The sequence below is a fragment of the Leptodactylus fuscus genome, chromosome 6 (genome assembly GCF_031893055.1).
Source record: "Leptodactylus fuscus isolate aLepFus1 chromosome 6, aLepFus1.hap2, whole genome shotgun sequence".
NCBI lineage: Eukaryota > Metazoa > Chordata > Amphibia > Anura > Leptodactylidae > Leptodactylus > Leptodactylus fuscus.
The window spans coordinates 22,008,590-22,031,923 of record NC_134270.1 but is presented as its reverse complement, the minus strand read 5'-3'; the positions used below and the strand labels follow the sequence as shown (position 1 = coordinate 22,031,923).

General features: G+C 41.0%; 1 protein-coding gene across 1 annotated transcript in view; it reads right to left on the bottom strand.

Moving 5' to 3' along the window:
• The window catches only part of LOC142210409 (myosin-4-like), a 36,554-nt gene extending 13,425 nt beyond the window's left edge, over positions 1-23,129 (bottom strand). Inside the window, exons 1-36 of the mRNA XM_075279521.1 lie at positions 22,719-23,129; positions 21,836-21,979; positions 20,700-20,856; positions 20,255-20,282; positions 19,653-19,773; positions 19,321-19,413; positions 18,612-18,675; positions 18,115-18,213; positions 17,537-17,640; positions 17,272-17,410; positions 16,789-16,907; positions 16,479-16,628; positions 16,225-16,395; positions 15,798-16,107; positions 15,645-15,712; positions 15,366-15,453; positions 14,786-14,903; positions 14,457-14,580; positions 14,154-14,290; positions 13,131-13,386; positions 12,536-12,778; positions 11,134-11,310; positions 10,842-10,987; positions 8,983-9,073; positions 8,114-8,503; positions 7,596-7,722; positions 7,319-7,437; positions 7,050-7,246; positions 6,672-6,855; positions 6,420-6,585; positions 6,207-6,331; positions 5,784-6,092; positions 5,419-5,622; positions 4,574-4,699; positions 4,313-4,483; positions 3,582-3,686 (exon numbers count right to left, since the gene is read on the bottom strand). Of these exons, the coding sequence (XP_075135622.1) occupies positions 3,582-3,686; positions 4,313-4,483; positions 4,574-4,699; positions 5,419-5,622; positions 5,784-6,092; positions 6,207-6,331; positions 6,420-6,585; positions 6,672-6,855; positions 7,050-7,246; positions 7,319-7,437; positions 7,596-7,722; positions 8,114-8,503; positions 8,983-9,073; positions 10,842-10,987; positions 11,134-11,310; positions 12,536-12,778; positions 13,131-13,386; positions 14,154-14,290; positions 14,457-14,580; positions 14,786-14,903; positions 15,366-15,453; positions 15,645-15,712; positions 15,798-16,107; positions 16,225-16,395; positions 16,479-16,628; positions 16,789-16,907; positions 17,272-17,410; positions 17,537-17,640; positions 18,115-18,213; positions 18,612-18,675; positions 19,321-19,413; positions 19,653-19,773; positions 20,255-20,282; positions 20,700-20,856; positions 21,836-21,979; positions 22,719-22,922 (5,574 nt within the window). The 5' untranslated portion in view covers positions 22,923-23,129. The remainder of the gene's footprint in view (positions 1-3,581; positions 3,687-4,312; positions 4,484-4,573; positions 4,700-5,418; positions 5,623-5,783; positions 6,093-6,206; positions 6,332-6,419; positions 6,586-6,671; positions 6,856-7,049; positions 7,247-7,318; positions 7,438-7,595; positions 7,723-8,113; positions 8,504-8,982; positions 9,074-10,841; positions 10,988-11,133; positions 11,311-12,535; positions 12,779-13,130; positions 13,387-14,153; positions 14,291-14,456; positions 14,581-14,785; positions 14,904-15,365; positions 15,454-15,644; positions 15,713-15,797; positions 16,108-16,224; positions 16,396-16,478; positions 16,629-16,788; positions 16,908-17,271; positions 17,411-17,536; positions 17,641-18,114; positions 18,214-18,611; positions 18,676-19,320; positions 19,414-19,652; positions 19,774-20,254; positions 20,283-20,699; positions 20,857-21,835; positions 21,980-22,718) is intronic.
• Between the last annotated feature and the right edge of the window lie 205 nt (positions 23,130-23,334).

Genomic DNA, 23,334 nt, shown 5'->3' with positions numbered 1-23,334 from the left:
CTCCCTCCACCATGAATTGGTCCAAACTGGGGTTTTTAGAGGCTCTCTCCACCATGAATTGGTCCAAATTGGGCTGGTTAGAGGCTCCCTCCACCATGAATTTGCCCAAACTGGCCTGTTTAGAGGCTCCCTCCACCATGAATTTGCCCAAACTGGCCTGTTTAGAGGCTCCCTCCACCATGAATTGGTCCAAACTGGGGTTTTTAGAGGCTCTCTCCACCATGAATTGGTCCAAACTGGGCTGTTTAGAGGCTCCCTCCATCATGAATTGGTCCAAACTGGGGTTTTTAGAGGCTCCCTCCACCATGAATTGGTCCAAACTGGGGTTTTTAGAGGCTCCCTCCACCATGAATTGGTCCAAACTGGGGTTTTTAGAGGCTCCCTCCACCATGAATTTGCCCAAACTGGGCTGTTTAGAGGCTCCCTCCACCATGAATTTGCCCAAACTGGGCTGTTTAGAGGCTCCCTCCATCATGAATTGGTCCAAACTGGGGTTTTTAGAGGCTCCCTCCACCATGAATTGGTCCAAACTGGGGTTTTTAGAGGCTCCCTCCACCATGAATTGGTCCAAACTGGGCTGTTTAGAGGCTCCCTCCACCATGAATTGGTCCAAACTGGGGTTTTTAGAGGCTCTCTCCACCATGAATTGGTCCAAACTGGGCTGTTTAGAGGCTCCCTCCACCATGAATTGGTCCAAACTGGGGTTTTTAGAGGCTCCCTCCACCATGAATTTGCCCAAACTGGCCTTTTTAGAGGCTCCCTCCACCATGAATTGGTCCAAACTGGGGTTTTTAGAGGCTCCCTCCACCATGAATTTGCCCAAACTGGCCTGTTTAGAGGCTCCCTCCACCATGAATTGGTCCAAACTGGGGTTTTTAGAGGCTCTCTCCACCATGAATTGGTCCAAACTGGGCTGTTTAGAGGCTCCCTCCACCATGAATTGGTCCAAACTGGGCTATTTAGAGGCTCCCTCCACCATGAATTGGTCCAAACTGGGGTTTTTAGAGGCTCCCTCCACCATGAATTTGCCCAAACTGGCCTGTTTAGAGGCTCCCTCCACCATGAATTGGTCCAAACTGGGGTTTTTAGAGGCTCTCTCCACCATGAATTGGTCCAAACTGGGCTGTTTAGAGGCTCCCTCCACCATGAATTGGTCCAAACTGGGGTTTTTAGAGGCTCCCTCCACCATGAATTTGCCCAAACTGGCCTGTTTAGAGGCTCCCTCCACCATGAATTGGTCCAAACTGGGGTTTTTAGAGGCTCTCTCCACCATGAATTGGTCCAAACTGGGCTGTTTAGAGGCTCCCTCCACCATGAATTGGTCCAAACTGGGGTTTTTAGAGGCTCCCTCCACCATGAATTTGCCCAAACTGGCCTTTTTAGAGGCTCCCTCCACCATGAATTGGTCCAAACTGGGGTTTTTAGAGGCTCCCTCCACCATGAATTTGCCCAAACTGGCCTGTTTAGAGGCTCCCTCCACCATGAATTGGTCCAAACTGGGGTTTTTAGAGGCTCTCTCCACCATGAATTGGTCCAAACTGGGCTGTTTAGAGGCTCCCTCCACCATGAATTGGTCCAAACTGGGGTTTTTAGAGGCTCCCTCCACCATGAATTGGTCCAAACTGGGCTGTTTAGAGGCTCCCTCCACCATGAATTGGTCCAAACTGGGGTTTTTAGAGGCTCCCTCCACCATGAATTTGCCCAAACTGGCCTGTTTAGAGGCTCCCTCCACCATGAATTGGTCCAAACTGGGGTTTTTAGAGGCTCTCTCCACCATGAATTGGTCCAAACTGGGCTGTTTAGAGGCTCCCTCCACCATGAATTGGTCCAAACTGGGGTTTTTAGAGGCTCCCTCCACCATGAATTGGTCCAAACTGGGCTGTTTAGAGGCTCCCTCCACCATGAATTGGTCCAAACTGGGGTTTTTAGAGGCTCCCTCCACCATGAATTGGTCCAAACTGGGCTGTTTAGAGGCTCCCTCCACCATGAATTGGTCCAAACTGGGGTTTTTAGAGGCTCTCTCCACCATGAATTGGTCCAAACTGGGCTGTTTAGAGGCTCCCTCCACCATGAATTTGCCCAAACTGGCCTGTTTAGAGGCTCCCTCCACCATGAATTTGCCCAAACTGGCCTGTTTAGAGGCTCCCTCCACCATGAATTGGTCCAAACTGGGGTTTTTAGAGGCTCTCTCCACCATGAATTGGTCCAAACTGGGCTGTTTAGAGGCTCCCTCCATCATGAATTGGTCCAAACTGGGGTTTTTAGAGGCTCCCTCCACCATGAATTGGTCCAAACTGGGGTTTTTAGAGGCTCCCTCCACCATGAATTGGTCCAAACTGGGGTTTTTAGAGGCTCCCTCCACCATGAATTTGCCCAAACTCTGCTGGTTAGAGGCTCAATCCACCCTGATTTTCAAAACAAATGTTGGTGCCAACCTCAACTTACTACAAGGGCCAAATTCACTGCTGGTGACAAGCTCTCCTCACTGCAAGTGCCAAATACACATGTTTCAAGGTGTTTTCCTACTGTCAGAGAGGTGGTATTGAGTGTGTAAAGTGTGTAGTTGTTAGGCTGTGATGTTGGGGTAATAGAGGGTCTTTGGTGTGTTAGATGCCCCCAGACATGCTTCCCCTGCTGTCCCAGTGTCATTCCAGAGGTGTTGGCATCATTTCCTGGGTTGTCTTAGTGGACTTGGTGACCCTCCAGACACGGATTTGGGTTTCCCCCTTAACGAGTATCTGTTCCCCATAGACTATAATGGGGTTCGAAACCCGTTCGAACACACGAACATTGAGCGGCTGTTCGAATCGAATTTCGAACCTCGAACATTTTAGTGTTCGCTCATCTCTAGTCAACATCATAAATGGCGGGCTGAACTTTTAATTCAGCATTGATAGGTGCCTACTGTTTATTATATAAAACAATAATGCATGTTGGCAAGGTGGAGACCTGCTAGAGTAAGGGCCCGTGCAAACGATGTAACGCTCCACTCATTCTGACACATAAACTCGTGTCAGAGTCAGCGCTTCAAAACAGAATCACATTGACTTCAATGGGTTCCGTTTAACGCATGTAACACATTGAAATCAATGGGTTAAAAAGCGTCCCATTAATTTCAATGTGTATCGCGCGTAAGGCGGAACCCATTGAAGTCAATGGGATTCTGTTTTGAAGCGTTGAGTCTGACACAAGTTTAGGTGTCAGAATCAGCGCCGCGTTACATCGTGTGCACAGGCCCTTACAGGGCTTCACTTTTGCCAAGGTGGAGACATGCTAGAGTAATACCCTCCCATCCTCCGATTCCCTCCATCTGGGCTGCAGCAATAGTAATAATAGACTCTGCTCAGGAAATGCAAACTGCTTCGGCATCATAAGAGCTTTGGCAAAGTGGGTGTGTGCTGCCACAAGCTTGCTGACAGTTTCCAATAACAACCAGCAGAATATTGAGCGCAGCTCTGGGCTATCATACAAATGTTTTAATGCATTATACATACAACATAATAATGTCTTGGTAGACAGGAGAGATTATTAGGAATTGTGTCAGAGATTGGCCATGTCTGACCCGCACCTCCTCTCCTCACCTGATAAGCCACCTCTTTCAGTTTCCGTTCCACTTTCCTATAAGTTTTGGTGTTCTCGGCACTCTGTTTCTGTTCAGCTTCCAGTTCATTTTCTAGTTCACGGATCTGAAATAATTTGTAAGATATCAGTCACAATGTAAAGAGAAGCTCCACTTGTTAATACATATTCACACCATCATCATGGCCAGAGCCTCCTTTTTTCTGATACAGAAATTTCCTGAAAAAAATGGAGATTTGGAACTGTCCAAAAACTATGGCCATATTTTGCACGAAAATGTGTAGTTTTAGCAATTTTTTTTGCTGCTTTCATCACTTTTTAGAAGTGTGGGTAGGGCTTAGAGGTAGGGGAGGACAGGTCACACCCAACAGAGTTCTTATCATTTTCAGAAACTGGTGTATGTACTGCCAGAAAACCAAATTTACTACATGGTGTTCTGTGACACCACCAGTAGGGGGAGCACCCTGTATACTGCTCTATTCTATGTATAATAATAATATACAGAGAGCTTCCCCTAGTGGTGACTTTAGGTAGAATTTACTTCTATTTCTATGCAGGGGATTTGAGGTTCTGTACCAGAAAATGATCGGACCTTATACTGAGTACTGTACTTTGGACCTTCATGTTGATGGCATTCATGGACATTCCCATGCTACTGTCAGAAACACATGTCCTTCAACAAGTGTTAGATTCTTATATTATTATGTATCAGGCCAGCTCAGGTGACACTTACTCTGGCTTCCATTTTTTGGATTTGTTTCTTGCCTCCTTTCAACGCCAACTGTTCAGCTTCATCGAGCCGATGTTGAAGATCCTTAACTGTCTGCTCCATGTTCTTCTTCATCCTTTCCAGGTGGGCACTGGTATCTTGCTCTTTCTTCAATTCTTCTGCCATCATGGCCGCCTTGGAAAGATGGAATGAAGTGGGTTGTGTGTTACTTTATGTCGGGATATCAGGTCTATGATTCTGGAGGTTGAAGCAAAGAGTTCTTACATCTGTGATGGCTTTCTTAGCTTTTTCTTCTGCATTTTGTAATTCTTGGACGGCGTCTTCCACTTCAGACTGAAGCTGAGCTGCATCACTTTCCAGTTTCTTCTTGGCATTGATTAGACCCGTGTTCTGAATTAGTGAAAAATAAAATGGATGTGACAAAGGAACATGTCTAAATAAAGATATCCCTGAGAGTGTATTAGAATTGCAAGTATTACGGTATGTTCATATTAGGGAATCTGAAGCTGATTTGAGCAGGAATCCATCTCAAAATCAGTTCCAAATTCTGCCTAAAATCATTCATTTCAGGGCATTTGCTGATCTTTTTAGCTAGCAGAAATGCTTGATCAGCAGAGGATGGAATGTATGGAAGGAGGAAAAATACCGCCAGGTTGGTGCAGAATTTGATAATTCTTCTGCAGATTTGGTCAAGTAGAAGAATGTTGGTTCTGATTATCTGAAGAATTATTTTGCAACTTCTACAAATTCTTCTAGCCTTAGGGTAACTGAAAACCTTAGATATTCCTTAACCCTTTCCCCATATGCACATGTTTTCTCTATACAGACTCCTCTGGCAGAAGCTTAGCCCTTTTAAGAACAGCAGTCGCCCTCAGAATTTGCCACTGGGGAATAGTTGGGACACCACTATGGTGGGAAGGTGGTCCCACTGGTTTACCCCATGGGATAATAGCTATGGGATAATCCCTTCAGTGGGCTCCACAGCAGCAATTAAATTGAGGCCCCTTTCATTGTATATGTTTGCACGATCACACCCCTATATCCTGAGACTGTTCTTGTATTCTGCCTTACTTTCCATTTTTTTATGTATTGGTATGATAAGCCCTTACTTGACTGTGTAGAAGCTGGACCCTCTCTGTAACATCCAGGAGTTCTTGTTCAGCTACTTTTCGCACTTTCTCAGTCTGCTCTAGGGCCGTCCGTAGGTCTTCAATCTCTGTCTGCTGTAGGAGATTCCGTCGATCTACCACACCCAAGTGCTCTTTTAGGTCGTCATTGGCTCGAACCAAGTCGTCTAGTTGTATTTGGGTATCCTATAAGAAAATAACAAAGTCTTTATGGTATTTCTCATCACAGAGCAAGACAAAATAAGAAAGCCGAAGATACTTTAGATGGAATTATACTGAAAGTCGTTTAATCCTCAAAATATCTGATGAACAAATGTTATGATGGATCTGTGGTGATATGAACAGACCTTGAACTGTGCCTGTAGGTTCTTCAGCTGTTTCTGGCTTTCAGCCATCAATCGGTTAGCATGACCCAGCTGTACCTCCATCTCGTTCAAGTCGCCTTCCATTTTCTTCTTGGCCCTAAGAGCATCATTCCTGCTCCTTACTTCAGACTCAAGAGTTATGTTTAAGGCATCTATTGTCCTCTGACTGCTACGTTTCAGCTGGTCAATCTCTTCATCTTTCTCAGCTACTTTTCTGTCCACTTCTGACTTCACCTGGTTTAGCTCCAATTGGATGCGAAGTATTTTTGCTCCTTCATGCTCAAGACTTCCCTAGAGAAAGAAGCTTTCTTCCATTAGTGTTAAATTTACAACAGGGTCTATAAGGTTTACAACTGATAGCTGTGTCTGCAGACCATTGCTTGGGTTGTTTCTTTAATGGCATACCTCAGCTTCCTCCAAAGCAGACAGCAAGTCGGCTTTTTCCTGCTCCACTTGCTTTTTGGCTTTCTCCAACTCGCTGACACTCTTTGCTGTCTCGCTAATTTGATCGGTCAGGTCTGATATTTCCTCTACATTAAATACAAAAACATTGATTTACAGAAAATACATTTCCAGTAGACCTTATGCATGTCCTCATGAAACAAAGTAGAAACTTACGTTGGAGATTTTTATTCTCGCGTTTAATTGTCTCCAGTTGATCCAAGGTGACTTCATATGCATTCCGCAACTTGAAGAGTTCTGTGCTGAGGCTCCTTGATTCTTTTTGGGAGATCTCCAGTTCAGTCTGGTATTCTTCACACTTCTGTTTCCATTCACCTATAACCTGCAAGATGGAGAGCAATGATGAGATAAAGAAGTTCCTGGTAGGGATAGACTTGTCCATAAAATTAGATTTGTGGAAGCACTTACCTTGTCAAAGTTCCTTTGCTTTTTATCCAGTGCAGCGGCTGCTGCATTTGACCTCTCTACATCCATCATTAAATCGTCCACCTCCATCTGTAGTCTCTGCTTAGTTTTCTCCAGAGAGGAACTCTTGGAGTTCATTGCTTCAACTTGCTCCTCAGCTTCCTGAAGTCGTTGGGCCAGTTTCTTCCTATCACATAGAACAAAGCAAATGAAACAATTTGTTCTAAAACCATGGGTTGGAAATCTGCACAGACCTAATATGTTAAGCCAAGTTTTAAGCTTTTGCATGTAAACGAGAATGTTGTCCCGCATAGAAACCAAGAACCTCAAAACTGTAGAACTTCACAACTTAAGTTTACAGGAACACATCTGGAGACTCACTTGGCTTCTTCCAGTTCCTCAGTCCGATGAATGGCGTCCGTTTCATACTTTGTTCTCCATGTCGAGACTTCATTATTGGCCTTAGATAACATACGCTGAAGCTCTGCTTTAGCTTCTTGTTCCTCATCAAATTGTTCACGTAGTAGATCACAGTCATGACGAGCAGACTGAAGAGCGTGGGCAAGGGCGTTCTTAGCCTGAAGTAAATGATAAATTAGAGCAGATCTTTCATGTGTCAATCATTTTTGGGTTGAGGAAAGACAGTTTACCTTGGTTTCTTCTTCAAGGAGTCTTCTAAAGTCTTCAATCTGTTGAGTAAAGGCAGTTTTGCCTCGGCTTAGTTGAGAAATCAAAGCCTCTCTTTCTTCCACCAAATGGGACATTTCCCCTAAAATAGGAACCTTAACATCAGTGTCAACACTTACAAGATTTTAGAAAACAACGAGTTACAAAAATTTGCAAAATGAATTTGCAGAAACCATCCAAATGAACCCCAATGTTCTAGAATAATTTTACTTGGACATGTAACAAACAAACCACACAAACCATGTTCACTCTGGAGTCGAGCCTTCTGAGTGGTGAGGTCATTGATAAGCCGGATGTTTTCTTCGTGCTGAGTCTTCATTTCAGACATATGGTCCTCCAAGAGCCGGCAAGTTTTTTCTAGATTAGCCTAAAATACAAAATTTACATGGGTTTATTTTGTGGTTAGTTGATTTTTAAGCATTGTAAATTACTATGCCCATACAAAAAAAATATGGGGAAAAGCTATTCCATGTACAACTCATTCAAAAGACAAGGGGGCACTTTCTATGCCTGGAGAAAAAAAAAAGCATTAATCTCAGGAGCTGGGGATTAGATGCTTTTTTTTTAAAGCAAAATAGCATTGATGATCATGGAAATCTATAGACTGTCATGACGTTTCCATCACCTGGTTGAACTTGATGGGCATATGTCTTTTTTCAACCATACTATGTCACTCTGCTAACAAGAACCATTCTAACAATAATCCAATTGACCAATTAGTGTTAACATCATAACTTGGTGAAACTTGAAGTTCTCACCTTGGTCTTGGAGACAGACTCCATGTTTCCTGCCATGTCATCCAATTCCATTTTGAGTTCAGTCTTCTCTTTCTCAAGTTTTTGTTTGACCCGTTGAAGGTTTTCAATGTGTTCCCCAAGTTCGGCCATGCCGTCGGCCTGTTTCTTCCTCAGGGTGGCCACCACAGATTCATGCTGTAGGGTGGCTTCTTCTAGATCTCGACGCAGTTTGTGGAATTCTGCCTCCCTCTTCTTGTTCATCTCGACTTGAACTGCACTTGCTCCTCCAGCTTCTTCCAGTCTTTCACTGATATCTTCTAACTCTCTAGACAGTTCTGCCCGCTGCTTCTCTACCTTGGCACGAGCTGCCCGTTCCGATTCAATTTCCTCATGCATTTCTTCATTACTAGCCTTTAGTAAAGTGAAATACACAAGTTCACACCAAAGTAGTAGTTTATGATGAATTTTTACAGGGATCAGGATCCTTCTGTTTTGGTCACATCAATTACAAAGAGTGTCTCCTTCTCTGGAGGACCTGTCCTATCCTCCATATCACAAGCAATGATTTGTGTACATAAACAATGTGTAATACTTAATTTCCCCTATGGTGGAGCTGCAGGGAAATTAAATACTTCCAGGTTTTATCACAAGTTACAGCTGATCACTGGGATTCCCAGCATCGGCAAACTTTGTGATCAGCTGTCAAGAGACCTTGTGAACAAGAAGGAATTTTTCAAGGTGGAGAATCCCTTAGATTTCCTTAAATTTTGGGCATATTACATACTTTATTGTAGTGAGCAAAACAATGTTCTTTGATTTTCAAGTATGAATGATATTATCTAAGCCATGCAGGAGAACCTACAAACCTCAACTCTTCTCTATGACAATACCTGCAGTTCCTTAATTTTCTTCTGCAGTTGAGCATTGATCATCTGTTCATCTTCGATTCTTCTCTGTATCTCTGCAACTTCAAAATCCTTTCTGGGGTGTCAAGTAAAAAATTAAATTAAAACACATCCTCTATTAGTGATAAGCAAGGGATGCAGTCAAGTAAATTATATGGAGGGAATTTTTCAGGCTCTTCATTCCAGAATTCTGACATTAAAAAAAGTTGCAAAATTGGGATTTGTAACTTTTTGGAAAGGTGGAGTAATATTGTAGGATAGAAGTGGTAGACTTAAAGATGACCCAAATTTACCAAACATCATGTGAAATTTGATAAATTTGGCACATATTAGGTGACACTGCACACTCCAGCAAATCTCAAAACTGACTTTAAAAATTTCTCCCATCATAAATTCCCCCCATAGTTCATAACATGATACGAAAGAAGACTTAATTTGTACCATTTTATCTTCTATTTCATCCATACGTAAAACTAAATTCTTCTGGTTTCCAGATGGAAATCGATAATTGGAACGCACCTAAGGCTAAGTTCACAAATGTGCACAGGTTTCTGTTCTTAGGGACCCGAAAAACTGAAACCCATTCTGCTTAAAAAGTGGTTACCCGCAGAAACCTGCAGACTTCATAGACTTTCCACATTTTTCAAGCAGAATGGGGGATGGAATCCCCAAACGGAAACCACACGCAGGTGTAAATCCAGGCTGCTTTCACACGGAGTAACGCTCCACTCATCCTGACACGTAAACATGTGTCCGAGTGAGCGCTGTAAAACAGAATCCCATTGACTTCATGGGTGCTGTCTTACGCGCACTACACAGTGAAATCAATGGGAGGCTTTTTAAGCCATTGATTTCAATGCATAGCACGCGTAAGACGGCACCCATTGAAGTCAATGGGATTCTGTTTTACAGCGCTCACTCTGACACGTGTTTACGTGTCAGAATAAGCGGAGCGTTACTCTGTGTGAAAGCAGCCTTACATTGTTGTTCCTCAGCTATTAGACCACGTGTCCGACAACTGGTGATGGTAAACCACTGACTGTTTCCAAGGTTATGAAACAATAATGCTGTAGGTCGCTTTAGTGAGGATCATTGGATAAAATAGTGTTTCTGAAAAAGACTAAAATATAACATTTAATGTGTATCTTTAATATAGGTATAAAAAAATGTGTATTCTCCTCACCAAGGAAATTTATGTTCAGCCGCATGAATCTACAAGTTTTTGCCCTTTTAATCATAAGTTGCTTTCAGACAAATCCATTGTTTACTGAAGCTAAACTGCTTGAATAGGACACACAGCGCACTCCCGAATCTCTCTACGCATTTTAACTTCACCTGGCCTCAGTACAGTCCGAGTACACTACGTGCCTGATAGACAACTATTTTTGGGCAATACACTTAGGCACCAGTTTTTATGCCTATTTTAAACATACACCTTTAATGTTACGTCTTAGTCGTTTACACAAACACTATTTTTTCCATTGTTTCCAAGGTTAACCAAAAAACATTTCAAAACAACTTTGAATGTGAATGGAGAACAATTGCACTTAAAATTAGTACAAAAAAACTAAAAAAAAAAAAAGTAAGTGCCAAGTTTATGTGTGGCACTGTTTTTAAGTAAACGCTACCATATGCGTCATGTCTTGTGGATGACAACAGAATATCTTAATTCTTTCTCGGAATTTGGTGGTGATCTAGAGATAAAGTTCTGTATCGTATAATAAATAATTCTCCAACACTTTCCATCCCAGAGGCCAAAGAAAGGAATGTGGAGCATGAAACAGGGATGATCAGATATAGATGGCAAAATATTATCATTTAGAAGGTGGACCAGTTTTTCTTACTTTTTAAGTTTTTCCTCCGAGTTGACTGTATCATTCTCAAGATCCATTATTGTGTCTTGGCTCAGCTTCAAATCCCCCTCCAGTTTCCTTTTGGTTCTTTCCAGATCTGCGCGGAATTTCTTTTCCTGCTCGAGAGCTGATTCCAGCTGTAATAGAGGAGAACCAACATTTCATAATGTGAACCTGAAATGTCAACATTTCTAACATGTCTGAAATCTACAATTCTCCTCCAATCAGTTTTATAATCCTTCATAAGGATTATTTGTTTCGAATTTGACATTGGCTGACATACGTCATCTACTTGTTGCTCCAGTTTCATCTTCATTTTCGTAAGACTGTTGACTTTGTCTTCTTCTGCCTGTAGGTCATCAAGCGTCTGCTGATGAGCCTCTTGGATGGCTTTCTTCTCTTTGCTTAGCTTGACAATGCTCTCATCTAAAGTCGCCATCTCCTCTGTCAAATTCTTCACCTAATGGAAGGATAAGAAGTTTATTATCAGTTCAAAATAAAAATACAGAACTCATGGTGAATGAGGGAAGTAACAACTAACTACTATAGTACAGCCACTATGTACAAGAATATAGCTACTATAATACTGCTCCTATGTACAAGAATATAACTACTATAGTACAGCCACTATGTACAAGAATATAGCTACTATAATACTGCTCCTATGTACAAGAATATAACTACTATAGTACAGCCACTATGTACAAGAATATAGCTACTATAATACTGCTCCTATGTACAAGAATATAGCTACTATAATACTGCTACTATGTACAAGAATATAACTACTATAATACTGCTCCTATGTACAAGAATATAACTACTATAATACTGCTCCTATGTACAAGAATATAACTACTATAATACTGCTCCTATGTACAAGAATATAACTACTATAATACTGCTCCTATGTACAAGACTACAACTACTATAATACTGCTCCTATGTACAAGAATATAACTACTATAATAATGCTCCTATGTACAAGAATATAACTACTATAATACTGCTCCTATGTACAAAACTATAACTACTATAATGCTACCACCTATGTACAAGAATATAACTACTATAATGCTGCCTCCTATGTACAAGAATATAACTACTATAATACTACCTCCTATGTACAAGAATATAACTACTATAATACTGCTCCTATGTACAATAATATAACTACTATAATACTGCTCCTATGTACAATAATATAACTACTATAATACTACTCCTATGTACAAGAATATAACTACTATAATACTACTCCTATGTACAAGAATATAACTACTATAATACTGCTCCTATGTACAATAATATAACTACTATAATACTACTCCTATGTACAAGAATATAACTACTATAATACTGCTCCTATGTACAAGAATATAACTACTATAATACTACCTCCTATGTACAAGAATATAACTACTATAATACTGCCCCTATGTACAAGAATATAACTACTATAATACTACCTCCTATGTACAAGAATATAACTACTATAATACTGCCTCTTATGTATAAGAATATAACTACTATAATACTGCTCCTATGTACAAGAATATAACTTCTATAATACTACCTCCTATGTACAAGAATATAACTACTAGAATACTGCTCCTATGTACAAGAATATAACTTCTATAATACTGCCTCTTATGTATAAGAATGTGATGATATAACATATAGACCTTATTTTCCGTGGCATGTTTCTCCTTCTCCACTTTGGCCAGGGTAAGTTCCAGATCATCGAGGTCTTTCTTCAGCTCACTGGTCTCATCTTCCAGTTTCCTCTTCCTGGCTGTAAGGTCGGCGCTCATCTCCTCTTCTTCCTCTAGTCTATCCATCAGTTCCTTTACTTTTGCCTCCATCTGGATCTTTGTCTTAATCAACTCATCACATCTTTCCTCGGCATCTGCCAAATTCTGATTTTCCTATTTTGGAGAATGTATTCAGTGTTTATATCCACCATCTATTTCATAGCATCTTCATCTTTGACAATATTTCTTACCATATTGTGTTGTAGGATATATAGTTCTCCTGCTATCAGACTTGATGTATTATGTCAATTCTATGCGCTATAACTCCCATAATACACCAGAACTTATATAATTTGTGGAGACACATGTCATCTGGCCACTATTAAATTTTTATAAGCAGCTCTGGGTACAACTACTGTCTAAGAAATAATGTTTCAAGACAAGCAAAGTTTTGGATCCAAGAATCCAAAATCTCCAAACTAGTAATGAATGACGGGTAATTTTTTGGCCAAAAATGTTGACGTACCGAATTTATTTGGAGTAACAGGTCATTTTTCTCTTGTGTGAGAGACACCAATTTCTCCTCTGCCTCTTTCCTCCGAGCTTCCGATTTGGCCAGTTCCTCTTTCATCTTCTCCATTTCTTCCTTCAGGTTTTGCAGCTCTTTCTCGGTCTCAGCACTTTTCAGGAGCGGCTTTATCTTAAAGAACAATTTCATCCATGGCCAGTGCTTGACGTTCATGAACGACCGGACGTTGTACTGAATGGTTGTGATGGCGTCTCTGTCGCGAATAGAGTAGGGGTACACGTTACAATGTCTTATACTGCGACCTCCTAATTTAAGTCCTGCCAAAATGCCGCCACTTACCGCTGGTTTGTCCAGTGTTTTTTTCTGTGAGTTCATATAATAGATCATCTAACACCCACCACGTAAGTATAGTGTTGGCTGTAGTGGTCATATAATAATGCCAGACACAGTAATGCTAGCCTCTAACTACTGTATAGTACTGTCAGCCATACAACAATATAATAGTGCTGGACACAGTGCATACATAATTGTAGTGTTATAGTGCCGACATAATAGTACTGGCATACTGTACATCAATGTAATAACACTAGACACAATAGTTCTAGCTATAGCTATCATGTATGGTATTAGAATTGCCATGCAAGAGCAAAATAGTGCCGGGCACCAGTGTGTTCATAAGTGTACTGTTAGCTATAGTTCCACATAATAGTACTGCCATACAATGCATGTATTAGTGTTGTATCCACGTAATGATAATCCCAGAAATAGTTTAATGTAATATAATAGGCAGTCACCGTGCCTATATAATGTATTATACTGTCCACATGATTATACTGACCCAGGGCCTGTATTCAGTAACAATATAGTGTCCACATATTAGTACTGCTATACCACAGCATAACAACGCCAGTCACAGTGACTACATAGTAGTGTAGTTCCAGGTACTGTTTTCATATAATACTGCCCCATAATATTTATTCAGTACATTAGGTGTCCAACCCTTCTCCCCCTTCTCCTTACCTCCTCTCCACCATCTTCTTGAACTCTTCTCTCATTAGGTATCCTCTGCAGATCGCCTGGGTGCGGGTGATCAGTTGTGCCAGACGCTCATCTCTCATCTCCTCCAAAATGCCTAGAAGACCAGCTTTGAAGAAGACCTAGGACGAAATATGCATTCCATAAAATATAAAAATATGTTTACTATCCAAAAATTAAAATCCGCCATGCAATGTGTGCTGGCCAAGGACAGTTTTCGACTTCTGAACGAACCTAATGGTCTCATCCATTGACAGCGAGTAGAAAACCACTCAGGATCATACATACCTTTGTGTGGCCAAACTTATACTGCGTGTGATCAATATCTATGGAGCCAAGCAGCTTCTCGCAGGCCTTCTTACTGTCAATAAACTGCCCATCAGGGATGGCGCTGGCATTGAGGACTTTATATCTAGAAGGGAAATGGCAAAAACTGATGATCTGGTGGTCAATGTGGGTGTGGGGCCAGTATTCAGGGGTGGGGCTTTGAAGGTTGCATCTCCAATCTATCTAAACATTGACCGCTATGGTTTTACCTATCTAATTACCTTATCTATTGGATTCAGATGTTGATGTGACCCTTTATGAGCAAAGATGGTAAGTTTCTTTCTTTTTACCTTTGCTTAAAGTCTCCATAGTGAATCCGGCTTGGAAACCCCTTTCGACAAATTCTAATTCCTTCCAATACTCCGTTGCATCGTAACTGATGGATGACGAGGTGGTTATCCATCTCCCCTGAAGTGACAAACATAGATGTATTTATAGGAGTTGTTCTGGATGATAGAAACATGGCTGCTTTCATCCAAAAACAGCGCCACACCTATCTACAGGCTAGAAGTGGTGTTGCAGCTCAATACTATAGAGCTCAGCACGCACAAAACCCATGAACCGGTGTACTATGGCCATGTTTTTCCTATCAGGACAACCCCTTTACAGGGAAGCGCATCCTAGCCATATATTAAATATAGTATCTGTATGCCTGCTTCCATGTCCTCATGATGCTGCCACCTCTCCTGTGGTCCTGTGGTCAGTGTTGTTCTAGGAACATTGTAATCTTCATCCACATCAATGTCCACATCCTAATCGACTCATTGAGCAATCATACCTATGACAACTATGAACACCCAGAACATAGGATAGGAAGTTTTGTCATCAGAGGACATCTGTTGGGATTTGGGCCACCTCCATCTCTTTTACCTGGGTTCTTGGTTTCATTAGGGATTATACACCGGACGAAATGTGGATGAGTGGTCTTCAAGTTTGACATCAGTTTGTTCAGATTCTCCTGTAATATTACATGGAACAGAAAAAAAGAGTAAGTATTCAGATTTTAATGAATTATCCTTCTCCTTTTAACATCTAGAGATGAGCAAATGTCCTGAGAATTGTTTTAGGTCAGATTTGATCAAATTGGGTTCAAAATGTGATTTGGACCAAATACATTTGGTTTGAATAGAAAGTGCTTGGTGGACGTACCCTGAACAATGCTGATACTGTCTGGAAAGAGGAGCCCTTCTTCTTACTCCCTCCTTTACTGGCTGCGGCTGAAGAAAAAAAAGGGATTGTGAGTAAAGAAAATCTACCAAATCTGTGAAATAATCATATTTTTGGAGTGACTCTGAAATCTACCTGCTTCCGAAGTGGCAAAGATGGAAAATAGATTGGCGAGAAGCTTGACAGAAGACTTCTGGTACAGTCCCACCACAGTCTCGTTGAGAGGGTCCTTGTTCTTCTCCAGCCAACCAGTGACATTATAATCTACAGTGCCAGCATAATGCACCAGAGAGAAGTGAGCTTCTCCTTTCCCTTTGCCTGGTTTAGGCTTTTGGAAATTAGGTGACTTTCCAAGATGTTGGTCATAGAGTTTGTTCTTGAAGGTGGTATCAGAAGCTTTTGGAAACATACACTCCTCTTCAAGGATTGAAAATATTCCCATTGGCTAAAAGAACAAAGAGATTGATAGGTTAAAGATTATTGTAACTCCTTGGTTACTTTTCTTCAGTATCGGTTTTACTTGTCGGCTTGTCTCTTGGGAACTTTCTCTAGACAAATGTACCTTCTCAATAAGTTGAATGCAGGCGGCCAAGTCCATGCCGAAGTCAATGAACTCCCACTCAATGCCTTCTTTCTTGTACTCTTCTTGTTCCAGCACAAACATGTGGTGGTTGAAGAACTGTTGCAGCTTCTCGTTGGTGAAGTTGATGCAAAGTTGTTCAAAAGTGTTGAACTGAACCCAAAAAGACAAATATAATAGTTATGACAAAGCCCTAAGATAACATATCATTACACATTCTATAATCTACCACTTACATCAAAGATCTCAAATCCAGCTATATCCAAGACCCCAATGAAATACTGCCGGGATTGTTTTGTGTCAAGCTGCTGGTTGATACGAGTCACCATCCATAAGAAGAGTTTCTCATAAACTGACCTGGCCAGAGCTCCAATTGAGTTATAGACCTAAAATGGAAATATCATGGATCTGTCATCAGCCAGATTTACCAAAAAGAGACTGCAAAGTCAAGGCTTCCAGTTTTGACAAGGAAAGTGATCTTGCTGAGAATCAGCCCTCGGCACACTGTGATTCGGAAGCTCATATGAATCTGACCGTTCGTCTTACCTGCTGCACATTTTGGCTTTTTGTCACAAATTCATTTCCAACTTTAACCCTTGGGTTGCAGAGAGATTTCACCAGATCTGAGGAATTGAGGCCCATCAAGTAAGCCGCTTTATCTGCATCTGTAATGATAATAAATTTGTCCAGTAAGCAAGGGATTAATGCAAACTGACAAAGTTGTCCGAACACGTAGGATGGTGGATGGCTGATGTCTATCTTTCACTAACATGTCCATCTAATAAGGTGCTGAGATAACAGACCTCTATTGTCTACCCAAGTAACACATATGGGACTCTAGCCAGACTATATTCCAGACAGAACCTGACATTGTCAGATTGACTTCTCGATTGGGTGGATTTCTCTTTCTTCTTTGTAGTTCTAGAAGATCATCATTTTTGGTCCTTATAAGCACTGGTGGGTTAGATATTACTGACTTCAATACTCTTCACCTGCCTCAATTACCAGTCCACCAGACAACGTTCTCACCTTCTGTGCCTTCAGGTTCTGCCTGGTCCTCACGGGGTTTCTGCTTGAACTTCATGTTGCCGTGGTGCATGACAGCACCTGTCAACTTATAGATCCCCATTTTCTCTTCTTGGTTAAAGCCGAGGATGTCTATGGCTTCCTAAGAGGACAACGTAAATGACAATAGTATGTGGTCTTCACATAGATTATATGTGCCAACAATGGACCGATTATGGGCTGTAGGTCAGTGGCTGATCTAGCACTTTGACTGGTTCTGGCTACTCACATCGGTTGCCAAAAGTTCTGCTTCATCGTCTATACTTTTCACAGCGATTTCCCCCAAGCTTGTATAATGATAATCATAGGGGTTGGTGGTTACCAGCAGCATTTCTGGAAAAGAAAAAAAAATAAACCGATGTAAATCTATTAATTTTACATACATTTAATGAACATATACACAAATTAAGAAAGCAGCTGTGTTTTCCAAAACTAGACATCCCCTTTAAGAACTGCTTCTCCAGTTGCTGGGGCTGCTGCCCTCTGTAGTCATGATATTGAAATCCCAAATGATTCTCTGCTCCTCCTCGATGGTCATTTAAAGGGTTTGTCTAAGGCTATTTCCATCCATAAACAGTGCCACACTTCTCCGCAGGCAGTATGTGTTACTGCAGGTCAGCCTCATTCACGTCAATGAACTGCAATATCAAACACAACTCTGAACAGGTGTGGCACTGTTTTTGGAAGAATGCTGCCATGTTTTTCTCATTTTGTAAACCACAGTCACTTTAGCCTAGGAAAAATATGGCAAAGAAAAAGTAACCCAACCCTAAAACTGTGAACCTACCCAGAAATCTGACAACCTACCTACAATCTCCGGCTTCTTGTTGGACTGGATTTGGTAGAATATATGGTAGCTGCGCTCATTGGGAAGCTGGAAGGTCACCCTGGACTTCTCCAGCAAATCTACAAGAAAAACAGCGAGAAAGATCAGAACAATGAACTGATCAAAATCAGATGAATACATTGACCTATATCATATATGTGGGATATAAAACTGTAGGGGAATTCTGCGGTATAATGCCATCATCCTGCCAGAGTCCAATGAATGCAAGTGAATGGGTTACTGTATGTGTACATATACCAAGCTACATACATTCTATGGAAGACATGTGTCAGTCTAGGCCTTTGAGGTCCATATTGGGAATTCCCTGCACTGTTTACCCCCCCCCCAAAAAAAAAAAAAAAAAAAAATCTAAGTAATACTGATAAAGATAAAATTAATACGGCAATAATAAACAACTCGATCATAAAAAAGGCCAAATTATAATAATCTTAAGATATAATCATTGTCCGTATCTCACATGTTTCGATATCTGCTGAGGACAGCTTTCCGGTGGCTCCAAAGTGGATTCGGATGAATTTCCCCTGTGTAAGAAATTATTGCAATTATACAAGATCCATAATCCAGAGATAAGGTTTTGCTATTACAAATACAAGAGACACAAAGGGTTAACTTAGGAGACACCAAAAACAACATGGTGGGACGTTTCCTTTTATATCTCTACTTTATGGCTGACTAAGAATCTTACAAGAGCAACTGGATGGGATTCGAGGTAAGGAGAATTTACATCACAATTTGCACGGGTAGTGAAAAAAATATTGCTGGTGCTTTAGGGTTGAGCGATCGGGTTCAGAAAAAAAAAAAATCGGATCCCGATCAGACATCGAGCAAATTTCACAATCGGGAAATGGCTGGAAAATGATTGGAAATCGGATTTTGAAATCTCAAGATCAGCTCAACCGTAAAAGTGACTTTTCCCATAAAGAAGTATTGACTAGGGTTGAGCGATCGGGATCAGGAAAGATCGGATCCTGATCGGCGATCGAGCAAATTTCACAATCGGGTTCGGATGGAAAATGATCAGAAATCGGATTTTAAAATCGATTCTGAAATCTCAAGATCAGCTCATCTCTACTGGTGAATTTTCCCCCAAATTTCCCCCAACCTTTTCTATTACTTTTATTTTCGAAACACTATGAGAGGTGGAAGGCTTTCTGGTGGTGACTTACAAAACGAGAAGAGTTGTCATTCCTGACGGTCTTGGCGTTGCCGAAGGCTTCCAGGAGAGGGTTAGCCTGGATGATTTGATCCTCCAGAGTTCCCTGGAAGAAAGCAAGGGTTTTTTCATTTTTATCTTCAGAGGATGTCTGGAAGGGTTGACTCCCCCTTCTTCTCATAGAAACAACATGCCTGACCAGATGCCACCCTCCAAGCTGATAATAAGCCATTGTCTTTGGCCAGCTTTAGTCACTTTACTTTCTCCCTTCTCTGTGGGTGGATTTAACATGTTGGAGAAAAGGAATGATCTCAGCCCCCCAAGGTAAGTATCAAGGAACCTAACCTGCATCTTGTTTGCGGAGGAAGTTTCTTTCTTTTTACCAGAATCTCCAGTAGCTGCAATTGTTGCAAAATACTGGATAACCCGTTTGGTGTTCACAGTTTTCCCAGCACCGGATTCTCCACTAAATTGAAATAATTATTAATAATGATGAAGCAATATAAAATATAATAAATTCTAACGCAATATAAAAAAATATATGCAAGATCCACAGGAATTTTTTTCATGAAAATTTCGTAATCTTTTATGTAGGGGCCCTGTAGAGGCTTATGTCAAGGGGCAAGATTGAATTATGAAGGAATAAGGTTAAATATTGGCAGTATATGTTAAAATAAGTGAGATTTAATTTTTTTTATATTAGTATTTAGTGAGTGTTTTTGGGGCAGCTACTGGTTAGCATAAGCCCGTCAGTCGGAATTGGCTAGTATGGGATAGTTGTCTCGAGCATTGTGGCTTCTGTTCATAGCAGATGTTATGCCATAGTGCTAGAACGTTCATATAATGGATACTACTCGGGCATCCATTGTGTGGTCTATTGTTTTGACAAAGATGAAGATGACAATTAACTAATGACATAAAAACAAGAGAGTAAAAAATATTCTCACGTGATGAGGATGGATTGGTTTTCCCGATCTGAAGAAAAAGAAAAAATTAAATAAAAATTACGATCATATCATAGTCACAAAGTTACTAAGGCTGTAAAAAATGTATAATTTTCTGGTGTCGATCCAGAAGACGGCACAAACCCCTGTAAGGTGGATGCCAATTACTCCATATTAGAGGAAAAATTCCTTCCCGACTCCAATTTGGAAATCAGAATAAATTCCTTGAACAACCGCTCATCTCCAAATAGGAGGCCTCCTACTATATGTAGTAGGAGGCCTCATACACATACTACACTCACAGACATACCATACCCCACCATACGACACCTTATTTCCATGAAATTCTCCCATAAAAGCATTGATGAAGATATCTTCGTAATACAACATCCAAATAATCAATAAGTAAACACCATAAATTTATGTAAAACCTAATTTTTTTCCTTACCAGTCAACATGAACTGATAGGCGTTGTCGGAGATGGAGAAGATGTGTGGAGGGGTTTCCATACGCTTCTTGCCTCGGTAGCCATTGACCACCTCAGGATTGTACACAGGCAACCACTTGTAGGGGTTGACGGTTACACAGAACAATCCAGAATACGTCTAAAACAAAAAAAATAGGCATGATTAAAAGTCATAAACTCATCAGCGAGACCTTGATCAATGGTTGTGCTGACCATGATAAAAAAAAAAACTAGATTATTTCAACCTCACGCAAAAATTTTCCTGTTTTGTATTAGTTTGGAAAACTGCCGATGTGGATGATATAGGACGTCATGATTTTTTGAAGATGACGGAGAAACTTCTTAGGTCGCCTTTTTCTGGATCAACAGGATAATATCTTGATTTGAATTTCTTTTTCTAATGTACCATTGTGACCTTAGATGGCCAAAAAACATGAAGTGGCTTTCTATACGAGGCCTTTTGTCTTCATTTTTGGCCTAGGCCAAGAAAACCTAACTACTTGGAGAAGACAATTATGCACAGTAGGTAAAGCACAACCAGCCACAGAATGTAAGAATGACATATATGATGAAAACATCTTGGAGAATTGTCTGAAGAACCAAGTACAAGACAAAACATTTTGAAGACCTATGGTTGGCAAGGTATTTTCAGGAGAAGAATATAAAATTGTGAGGGACTGAAGGACAGAGAGATGGAGAATGGACCAATACCATTTTATTTATTTATTTACTGAAGTTGGACCCCCTACCCTATTTTATAACTATCTAAAACCTCCTTTGACAACACCAGTTCTCAGCTCTGCCTTCTCTTTCTCGTGCTATGACTTGATCTTTAGGCCCAGCAACCCAAGACCTAAATAGCCAGCCATCGTAGAAAGTCCAATGGATGTTATACATTAGATAGCTTATTTGGCTGCCAGCTAATTCTCGTGAGCCCCCTGCTACCTCGATCCTTCGGTGGGGAGTTGTCTCCTTCAGAACAAAAGATGGAGCATGTTAATTGTCAATCTTTTTCTCTTCGCCATTGGCAAAGATCTCCGAACATGTCCAAAGTTTGCCGACAGTAATCTAATATGTATATGGCCAGTTTATATAAATATAACATCCAGATATCTTACATAGATCATCCAAGCGGCGTAACGTTCTTTGAGGTTGAAGAGGACAGATGGCTCATTGAGGTGGGTGAGTAACGCCATGTCTTCGATCTTATCGAACTTAGGAGGATTTCTTGGAAAAATATCATCTTCCTTCACAGTGACAACCTAGAAAACGTAATAGTATGGTACAGTGAAGTGATGACAGAAATAATAATTGCTTTCCTCCCACCATCCCGCCACATCTGAGGAGCTTAGCTAAGATGTTAGGGTATGTTCACACAATGGAAAATGAAGAAAAGCTTGCCGAATGTTTTCAGTAACAGCCAGAAGAATTATATCAACTCGGCTGTGTGAGTCAAAGGGTTGGGGCTCTGATAAGCTTCTATATTTTACTATTAAAGATGACCTTACACCACCTCCAACATTTAATAGTCGCTGCTCCACTGATTCCAGCACAGTTGTAACTTTTTCTCTAGCCCCAACCATTCCTGAGTAATAAATTCTGTTAGTTTTGGTACCTGATATGCTATTTAGTCTCTGTACTGTCAGGAGGGCGGGAGCAGACTAGGGGTGTGATTCTGATCTCTGACACTGGCTGCTTCTGATTGGAGCTCTGAATCACACCTCCTGTCTGACACTGCCCACCTGACATTACAGAGCCTACATCAGGAACCAAAACTAACTGTGCTAGTTACTCAGGAATGGTGGGGGCTAGAGAGAAAATTCCAACTGTTCTGAAATCAGTGAAGTGACGCCTATTAACAGATGCTAAGAACTAGAATTGGTGGAGGTGGTGAAAGGTTCTCTTTAGGAAGAGATGAACTTGTCTATAAAATGTGTAGTTTGTGCAACTCTAAGAATTATAATTCTAAAATCAGACTTGTAGACTCAATGCGAAACTTACACTTCCCCCGTCCGTCTTCACCGTGGCACTCGTCCCTTCTTTATTCTGTATGATCCCTTTCACGTACAGCTCCTTACTGTCAGTAACATACACAAACGTCTTGGCATCGAAAGGTTGGTTTTGGGCTTCAATCCTCTCTTTCTCAGACTTGCGCAGATATTGCGCTGCATCCCCAAAAATCATCATATCCCGGTCTCCACTCATGGCTGCAAAGTTTCTGCAAAATTAAAGATAGTTTCACAATGCATGAATAGAATGTCAGTTGTGCGGTGTAGACTGACACTGTAGCAGCAGAGAAATAGGAACGGACAAAGTGCTGCATACAGTTACTTGGTTATAGGAGTAGTCACCCCAGCATCTGTAGGGTAACAAAAAAGATTTGTCACAAGACGGCGCTTCCGGGTCATGATTTTATTTTGTGGAATTGGCCATTAATTTACAATGTAAATGTTTGACTGGAGTCCTAACAGTTTCAATCATTACAGCAGAATCCTTGTAAATTACATCCTACAAGCCCGCACAGAACTGTATAAACAGCTAGATCACATAACCGGCCTGGTTCCAGCTCTGTTGCCAGCCAGATGCCCAGAAAGTTGCTAATCTCCCTATTAATGCA